At 41.0% G+C, this 10,118-nt stretch overlaps 1 protein-coding gene across 1 annotated transcript in view; it reads left to right on the top strand.

Annotated features, from left to right (window-relative positions):
• Positions 1-7,492, top strand: part of LOC104543662 (target of Nesh-SH3-like) — a gene marked incomplete at its 5' end in the record, with an annotated part of 31,488 nt that extends 23,996 nt beyond the window's left edge. The window contains 4 exons of the mRNA XM_010188323.1: positions 12-43; positions 1,046-1,207; positions 5,101-5,214; positions 7,377-7,492. Coding sequence (XP_010186625.1) covers positions 12-43; positions 1,046-1,207; positions 5,101-5,214; positions 7,377-7,492 — 424 coding nt within the window. The remainder of the gene's footprint in view (positions 1-11; positions 44-1,045; positions 1,208-5,100; positions 5,215-7,376) is intronic.
• Between the last annotated feature and the right edge of the window lie 2,626 nt (positions 7,493-10,118).

Below are 10,118 nucleotides of genomic sequence, written 5' to 3'. Positions count from 1 at the left end.
TTTCTTTCCCTGGCGGACCCAAGAGTGAGTGAGCCAATTTCAAGTAAGCCTTTTATGTATGGTATTGTGTGTTCTGATCAAGATTTTTTTTTTCAGAAATGAGATAGCATAATTTTATGAGAGGGGTGACTGTATTGCAGTTCAATGAGTTACAGAATCAAACAGCATTCACACATGAGTTCACTCCTTCCACCCACACCCCTGGTGAGGAACCCATGCCAGGCTGCTTGTTTACCTGAGCGGAATGCAATCAACATGATGTGGCGCTCCCGTGGCAGCTGGGATGGCTTCAAACCAATGTACACAAATGAGCCAAGGACAGCCTCATATTTTCTCAGCCTTGTCATTAAAGCAAAAGAAAGCTCTGTAAAATGAATAAGCTACTTCACACTTTTAAAGTGAGTTAACAGACCACAACTTGGACAACACTATTTATCTGCCATTGTATTTCAGAAAAAATTTCTGCTTCTGAAGGCTTGATCCAGCTTTGCTTTAGGACAATTACAAGACTCTTGCTGTCTTTGGTGAGAGGCGGACTGAGCTTTTGAAGAGCAGCTGAGATCACTCAAACAAATTGGGCTGCTCTTTGCATTTGTAATGACCATCACTTCAACAAACACTGAGACACCGTTTCTTTCCACATAATTCATGACACTTAATTTTTTACGTATATTTTTTTTAAAATCACACACCTTTTGCTGCAAGTTGGCTGTCCTGGCTTGAACCCACTGAAAAACAGTGACTGTATCACATGCTTTGTAACTGAGAGTTTTGGCAACACATTGTCCTCCTAACAAGGTTCCAGAACTAATTTATTCCAAACTGGCACCACACACGGAGAGCAGAAGCAGTTTACTGCATAGATCATATCTGCACCCTTTGGTGCTTCCCTGATGAAATACCTTTCACGTTCATAATGCAGGTGACTAGTGCTATGGTGCATTCTGCTCCATCAAGGTTTCCAATTCTATTTGTTTTAATATATTTGTTGTACATAATTTTGTGTGCAGCATCATACTTCAGCCTCTTTCATCCTCTTCTGCAGTGGGAAAGGATGCTATCTGGACTGAAATCCCATTCAGTTCAGACACCTATTCAGAATGCAAAGGGAGACAATATGTAAAGCGGACTTGGTATAAGAAGTTTGTAGGTGTGCAGCTGTGTAATTCTTTGAGATACAAGATATACCTCAGTGATTCACTTACAGGTAAGAGACATTCAAGACCATGTTGTCCACATTATATGCTCCTTAAAGATACCATGGTTCCAGAACTATGAGGTTTAACATGATGGGCTCTGCTGAAGTGTGGTCAAGTATGTTTAATCTAGTTCATAGACTGATTAATCATAAACATTAATTTGCTTGTGCTCAGTAATCATCGATGTGCTTGATACTGAATTTTCAGACTCAATAGTTACTTCTCTGTGGTGATCATCTGATTTGCAGTACCTGTTAGTATCCCAGGGTCATACAGAAAATTGATAAAGATCAAGTCTCTGCCAGTGAATAGCATATATTGTAAAGGTGCCAAATTCGTATTTAAAGGGTAACCTGGTTCTTAATTAATTGGTTCTTAATTAATTGGTTCTTAAGGGTTCTTAATTAAAGGATTAGAACCTAATTTTAGACCAAGATTAGACTCGATCATTCCCACCTCATTTGATAAACATCTGGTTATTTCATTACTGTGCAGCTTATAAATACATGGCTTCAACTCTAGTCAACAGCTTTTATTCACCTGTTTTGATAGTTTTGTTTTCGCATTCCCCATTTTTGTTTATAATGTCTTTCCTCCCCCTACCCCACCTTTTTTTTTTTCTTATAATATGTTTTTTGGTATTACTAACAGCAGCCTCCTGGCCTTATCTTCTCAAGTTTTGTTCAGTTTCTTAAGGTCATGTATTTAAGACCTGAATCAAGTGATACAGGCTGTGTGTAAGATGGGGAAAAACAGCCTGCAAAAAGTGGTTTTCAATTAATTAATACTTAAGTAGAATTTTTTATCTCATGTAGATTGTACAAGCCATATTTAGAAATATTTTAACTTCTTATAATCCATCCCAAGATCCTGCCTTCTGTATGAGGTCTTTTATCAGACCTGCATGGACAGGTCTATCACAATGGTGTTAGTATGGCATCCAGAGCACAAGAAGTATAATACAAGTGTCCATGGGAAATGTCTTCAGGTGCAAGTTAGGCAGCATGTTCATCCTAATGGATTGAATTACCTAGGAGGAACTGTGGCTGAAAGAAACAACAAAGCTGCTCCATCTCAGAGCTCAGCACCTCACAGGAGCAGGGCTCTGGCCTCTTTATGTAGGAACATGGAGAGAAAAGAGCAGGGCAGTGTAGGGCAGCCCATGCTGATCCAATTTTAAGCTGCCCAGCCTTGAGCCTGGCAACATTCTCCCAGGAGCAGACAAGGAAGGAAAGCCCTGTCATTAATAGTAAGTACAATACCTCATACATAAATAATATCTTGGCAATTCTGTGAATAAAAAAGTCTGTTTTGAACAGAGGTATTCATTCATTCAGCCTGTCGCTGTACTAACCAGCTGCGATTAAATGACAAACACTGGCAATGAGGCAGAGTGTATCACAAAACCAGCCAGTATAGGAAATAGCAGTGCTAATCTAGCAGGACTAGACTGCAGCTCTAAATCAAGTGAATTAACACTGCAGTGAAAGATACTTCAATCTTAGAAGAAAAGTTTAATGTATCATGACCCCATTTTTCTATTTTCATTAATTTGTTTTTGCTCTTGCTGGAAGGGTGGTGGTTTAACTTGGCTAGAGAAAGCTGATGGTAGCCAAATTGTATTCACTATACTTGCTAAGCCTGGTTCTTGCACTGGAACTGTTACAACCAGTGCTGACCAGTTGTGTCAATATTTGAAAGAACTGAAGTATTTATGTAGAAGGAAAGCTGCTTTTCCCCCGTTTCCTAAGTGAGACTGCCATGGCACCGGCCTTTCTATGTGAGTGAGAAGGTTTCCAGTGTAAAGCCAAACTCTGTTCTGAAGTTTTGTGCTGTCACACCTTGCTTCGTGGTGCCTCATGGTTCTCCCAAGGCCAGCGGCAGTGTCTCTGCTAGCACCAGCCAGCTGGGCAATGTGTGCTAGTACGAAGTGCTGGGCTGAGGTCTGGGTTCTCCTTTATGCTCCAAAGCTTTGCTGTTAAGCAGTGTCATGATCCTGTAATTTGGGTGCATTGTACAAATGCTGTTGTGTGAGGCAACAATCAAATCTTTGCGTGCTGGTTTTTAGCACGAATTTATACTTCTAATGTTGCAAATTCACAATGTATAAAACAAAGATGGTATCTAATTTTCTAAGATCACCCATAAGGGAACACTGGAAAAAAATTAATTTACTGTATGCTAGAATTGCTATACCCAAAAGTGAGAGATTTATCTAGTCATTCATTAGCTAAATGTTTTTAAGTATGTTCCTTTATTATGGAAAGAATTGGTCAGTAAGAATTTAATAGTCACTGAGAAAGCTGCTAATTTATGTATAGCAATTGTTTTAATTATGCATAGGCTACACTCTGGGCCAAATGAGTATGTGTGTATCTGAAAATTACTGTTCTTGAGTTAGCCATAAAAATATGTTTTATTCTGTCTCATGAAGAAAAATGGACCTACGTTACACATGCCAGGACTGCTCTATAAACCAGCATCTACTGCTGACCTCATTTAACAGTCCTCCAGAGCAGTTGCTGTAGGCATTCCAGAAGCAGGCCACCTAAAAAAAAAGTATTTATTGAGGGGAGGAAAAGAATAAATTCTAAGTGTGACCTTCAACAGCCATGGGAAAAAAAAAAGCCATTTCGGGCAGCCTGAATGTTCTTAATTTCAGACCAAAACATTGCTGAGAGGAACTCCCTCTGACCAGTTCTCCTATGGAAAAAAACATGCCTGCAGCCAAAACTAGACAGTAATAAATAATTCTCTAAAGCTAGAGCAGAACTCCATGCACAGAGACCATTGAGGGGAGGTGAGATTTTTTGGCAAAGTATTGATCAGATCAGAAAAATATGCAAAAGGGAGACTTTATGGGTAGGCTGCTCTTCTATTAATTGCACTTTAGGGAGCAGTATTATAAGCCACCTCACTACTTCTCGAACAGCCACATTGGCACGGATTCAAGGCTACAGGACACCCAACATCTAACGAGTAACTGGACTTTCTGCTTAGCTTATCCCTGAGTACTGAGCCTGTTTCTAAATGCTCTCTCCTTTCCTCTCAACCTCACAACCAAAGGTTGAATATATTAAAAACAAGTGCTGTGAAAAGCATTTAGAAAAGACAGTAAGTTTATCTGAAAATGTTTCCTCCCAAGGCCTGGGAAGAGAAGGTAGCATGCTTTTCTCCATCTTTTGAACTGAATTTTACTAACGTCTTGCAAATCCAATCACTAAGTAAAAACATCTCTCTGTCAAAACTCCTTCACTGTGAGTCCTCTTGTTAACAGAATGAGCACAGCCCATAAGGTCAGCACACACCGCATGGGGCACTTGAGACCTTGTTTTCTACTCAGTTGCAGTCAAGTGTCCCGTTACACAATCCTGGAAATACATGGGCACACTTCATGCTCTGGATAAGCAGTTACCATACCGAGGTCATCTATTTGTTAAAGGATATCACTTGTAGAAATATGATGATTTATAAAACAGGCTTTGGCTGTGTTATGAGGTGGTCTATAAAAACAGCTTTAAAGGTCCTGGGAGCTTCTTGTCAGGGAGGAAAACCTTTCAAATCACTAGCAAAACTTACCTCATTTTTGACACAATCAAGGTTCTAGGTAATAAGAGAATTTCACTTACTTTATGAAATGTAAGGAGGGGGAAAAGTACATACAGGCATAGAATTTGGCCAGGAATAGGGCACTTTAGTCTATAGCCATGAGCACTGTACTTGGAGTATGCACATAATGTTTGAATTACAGCTACAAACCCTGAGAGGAAAAGAATCGTAGTGTTCACCTTGGCTTCCCCACAGAGCAAAGAGCACAGCCCATTGCCTCTGGTGGGTTTTGGAAACAGCCCTCACTAAACTGGATATGGATTTTTCAACTTTGCTGCTGCTTTGCTTTCAGGAAAATTTTATAACATAGGAGACCAGAGGGGCCATGGAGAAGATCACTGCCAATTTGTAGACTCTTTCTTAGATGGAAGGACAGGACAGCAAGAAGATCTACCAGTCAAAGACGGTAATTCCTTATGCCTGTCTCTGTAACAAACTTCGTCAATTCCATTTTCTGTTTCTTTTTCCTGTCGGTGGATTCAGCACCCACTGCTGGGGTGGGCGATGGAAAGGGACTACCAGCTCTGCAGGCAGAAGAGAGTAGAGAAGACTCTGAAGATGAGCGATGACTTGCTAAATGAAGGTTATGGCTTGGGTTCTGTTAGCCAGTAAACAACCTCTCTCCTGGTTAAAACATTCCAACAGATTTTTCACTGTTGGCATTAGATATTTAAACCCAACCAAACTTTGAGTTTGCAGACAGGCATGAAGTGTTCTGTTCAAATTAGCAAGGTTGATTTAAAGTGCAGTAAATTGTCAGTTGGGCATTAAACAGCTTTGTTTCGTGCTAACGAGAATCTGAAGAGTTATTACTGGAAAATACAATTCATGGTGCAGTAACTCTGTGTGCACTTGTTTGAACTGGGTGCCTAGCATTCCAGTCTGGTCTAAGCGGGCACAGGGTGGTTGTCCTGAACGCAGCTGTGACCTGCCTGGCTGTTCTTCACATGTTGCTGAGGCTCTAGCATAAGAAAATTGCTCTTCTGTCAGCTGGAGCCCTGCCGTGCTTGTCAGCAGCAGTGCCAGCGTGAGGAGCTCCATTCCCTTGTGGGGTAAGAAGGCAGGCTGTGCTGGTACGCGTGTGCGTGCCGAGTGTGCCATGGAATACTTTACTGAGGACAAGATCAAAATGGTTTTCGGCACATTATCAGTGAGTGCACTGACCTAACCTTCCTCTCTGTAGTGTTTCATTTCTAAAACACCTTGCAGAAGTGCAGAAATGCATCGAGGTAGGTGTGGGAGATTATAGTGAAAGCTAAATATTTCATTAGTTTTTTGCAAAAACAAAGTAGGTGAATGATCTAAAAAGTGTTTGCTTATGTGATAGTTATTTATGTTTGTTTTTTCTTAGAGAGGGCTTTGCTATTCCTTTCCCAGTCAGTGTTGCCCATCTGTAAAGGTATTTAGTTTATTTAAGGGATTGTCTGAATCCAGTTGGTGTTGCCAGGACCTCTCAGTTGGATTCTCTTTTTTAAAAAGATTTTATAAATAATAAAAAAGTCCTCCTACATTACAAAAAACTTCACTACCCCAGTCTAAAAGACATTTAAAACCAATGTGTTTTCAGCAGCTGGATTTGAGTGGATTCATGTTTAATTTTATTAAAAAAACCAAAACACACAAACAAACAAACAAAACAAAACAAAAATCCCATCAAAACCACACAACAAAACAAAAACTAACACCCCCGCCCCCCACCTTTCCTGTAGCTTGTATTTCTAGTCAATGAACTAAGCAGAGGAAAGAACAGACAGCTTGTTCATGGCTGCTTTGTTTCTCCCTGACGGTGGCAAGTCCTGTTCAGACCAGACTTAACTCCATACATCTGACCTGACGTGCAGGGAGGGAATCATGACTGCTGTTGCATAGTAGCTGCAGAACTGTAGTGTGTGTGTGCGTGTGTGCATGGGCACACACATCTTGTGTGTGCACACATGCATGCTTTAGCCACACATACATTTCTGATGGTCAGGCTGGATACAGCATTAATTGCTCACTTTTAACTTAAGTTTTTGAATGAGAAGCATGTGTATTGCCACACAGAACAGACTGAAAGCTGGAGATTGGATCTTTCACTTGGGAAGGGAGAGGTAGGTAGTGTGAAATATCCCCAACTGTCAAGTTTTATTTAGGTTTACTGGAATGTTACGGCCAATGCAGTGGGGACTATGTAAGCATTGTAACTTTGCAAACGGGAACAGCCTCCTATTTAAAGAAGACCCCAGCAGCAGCCAAAGCAGGAGAAGAAGAGGGCATGGGCCTTGCCCTGCCAGCATGGGAACACAAAGTCTCACAGGGAGACAGGGTTCACCTCTCCTGGCCTGAGCTGCAGCCACCCGAAGTGTTTCTGCTTTTGCTTGCCTTGGGTGGACAAGCAAAGCACCAGCTGCTTCAGAGTGCTAATGGATGGAAGGGCAGCAAGCAGACCTGGTCATGGCAGATGGGTGGGTAACAGCTCAGTGACTACTAAGGCCACTAACTGAATTGTATGCAGACCTCACAGGGAAATCAAAGGACAGCACTGGCTGCAGGCTTCACGCAAAAACCATGTTTTGTTCTCTCTTCCAGGATTTTTCAGGGCAGTTCGTCAAGAACCCGTCAAATTTGGAAAAATAGGTGGGGAGACTCACATTAACTACGTTCGCTGGTACGAGTGTGGCACATCAATTCCTGGAAAGTGGTAGATGCAACATGAAATTGGTGAAAAGGCCCCGCACCCACCGCCCCACTGCCCAGCACAGGCTCAGAGATGGATACATTTATGGTACACCTGGCACTTAAGTTTGCTGATGTGCAAGGGTTTATACAAATCTAATGCCAATACTGCAATGTGTAATAGCATAGGCTGCTTACTGTAGTTATCCAGTTTTACAAATTTGGTTTTAGATTAAAAGAAAACCAAACTGAAACAGGCTAGGGATATGTTGTAGGATAATGTATAGGGAAGCTGGCTACCTATTCTTGAGGTATGGTTTATATGGTATTTTAAAAGATACAGTGTGTATATTATTTATCTGTGTTGTAATAAATGTTTAAGGCACAGTTATGGCAGAGTTGGTCACAGAATGCAATGTGCATTAGTTTTTAAATATTCACTGGTTTTCTTACAACGTAAGTGCCATAAGCTACCTGTCCAGATAGAGCAGTAATGTCTCCCCAGTCATAAATTATAGATGAGACCCTACAATTTTTAATACCCCGCAACCAGTAAACCTGAAGCGCTTTCTCCTCACATGTACAACCAGTTTATACTCCTGCCAAAATGCTGAGGTAGGTTGCTAATACGTGCAGCTCTGAACAATCAGGTTAGTGAGGTTTTCTTCCCATGTTTGTTTGCAAATGCGTCACCTCGAGCCCAAGGGTACATCCAGCCTACTGCTGTGGCCTTAGGGCCACTGCCAGTGGGCTGGGCAGCAGCTGGGCAGTAGGTCTGGTTTCCCCCAGTTAAAGCAGGAAGGTGAACGTGCACATGGAATAAAAACACGAAACTGGCCTCCGTGGCTGTGGCTCTTCATGAACACGTGGTTTTCAGAGTCTTGAGATTTTTGGTTCAAGAGCCAAATGTATGTACAGTGCAGGGGGACTTGGGAAGATAAATGAGAGGGAAGAAATAAGCTAGTTAACAGCATAATCAGGTTTATTTTATTTAAAAAATGCTTTAAAACATTGTTCATTGCGGACAAAAGGGAAATAGTGATAATTCAACTTTAAAACTGCTTCACAGTAATTTTGATTAAAACCTCTCCCAAAGCTACCTGTTGTACTGCTTGAACATTTATTAACTAAATAAAGAGATGTAGGGTTGTTTGTTTTTTGGTTTTTTTTAAGGTGTTATTCATTACATTATTAATGTATTGAAAAAATATGAACAGGAACACCCTGATATATATAATAGAAATAGTCATTTATAGAAAATGCCTTATAAAGTACATTGCAGGTACACTGTACTCCTAATAAAATATTTTTTAATCAAGTGTTTTTTCTTAGTGTTTTACATTAAAACAAGTGTCAGGTTCTGTGGCAAAAGCTGTTACTTCAGGCAGTAACTTGTTCTGAAACAGGCCGGTGTTAACATCTGTCAGCTCTAACAGGAGCACCAACCGCAGGAGCGACAGCTGTGGCCGACATGGGAACAGCAATGGTTAAGGATGCCGAGTGTAGGAATATTTTCACTCACTATTTCCTAATTTGTCTTTAGGAGTGTTCAAACAGCTTGTGCAGTTTGTTTATTATTCCCTACTTAGTTTTATGTATTCCTAGAATCCGCAAGATGGAAAATATTAACTAGGAGAATGTTGTGCCCTCTGCTGTTCTGTGGTATATTGAATTTCTTACAAACTCTTCATCTGCTTTTTCTTGTCTCAAAATCAAGTCACTAGAATTGCACTCCCTAGTTTTTCTGGGTGGCAAAGAACCTGTGGAAAGCTTTTCAGAGTTGTTTTTTTAAAAAACATGTATTTGTCTTAAATTTTTGAGTATTAAACCAATTATCCCCCTGCCTGTGTTAAAGTGAAATTAGTAAGGGACTCTACGATTTTATACATATTGGTTCTTATAATTTGGCAGACAAGTGACTCGGCAATTAGTAACAGCAGAGTGCAAAGCCACTACTGCTGCACAGCCTCTGAAGAAAATAAAAATCTGTGTTCACCACACGTCTCCCATAACACACCTAAAAATCCACCTCTTCTCCACTGATCTGTACCTCAGTAACTGTACACCCAGCACACACATTTGTCTTAACAGTCTTCTTGTTCAGTATTCCCTAAATTCTAAAATCAAGATCAGGCAAGTAACAGATTGAGGGTTTTTATTAGTTTTCCAAGTGAGCATTACAATTTATAATACATCATATCTAGTTTCACCTCCAGCATGAGTCTAATTTAGTACATCATAGTATTAGTAAGAACAAGCCTGATAAGTGGGCTATAAACTTCCAACTAGCATCTTCATATCCTTCAAACAAGGCAAGCTAGAATGTCAATCACTTTACAGACATTTAGGTAGTTTCCCAAGAACAACCCAGCCCCAAATCAAACTAGGAAGCGTATACAATTTAAAGCAGGAGATTCGTTTGGTCATTCCCCTCCCCCCAGCAGAATTTAATTAAACAGCTACAATTTTGGAATCTCAATTAAAATTCCTGGAGTCTGTCGGGATGGAATCGTTGGTGTTGGTCCCTCCTTACCGGTAGCCGGGTCCCGGCTGGGTGTAGCCCTGGGGGCCAAAGGGAGGCCGGTTCCGGGCATAGGGGTTGGGCCCGCTGGGTGGGGGGGTGATGGTGCTGCCGGGCGGGGGAGTGAAGCCCGG

This window comes from Mesitornis unicolor, unplaced genomic scaffold (assembly GCF_000695765.1).
Source record: "Mesitornis unicolor isolate BGI_N332 unplaced genomic scaffold, ASM69576v1 scaffold20927, whole genome shotgun sequence".
In the NCBI taxonomy this organism is placed as follows: domain Eukaryota; kingdom Metazoa; phylum Chordata; class Aves; order Mesitornithiformes; family Mesitornithidae; genus Mesitornis; species Mesitornis unicolor.
The sequence above is the reverse complement of the archived record's forward strand: the minus strand, read 5'-3'. Positions and strand labels throughout refer to the sequence as shown.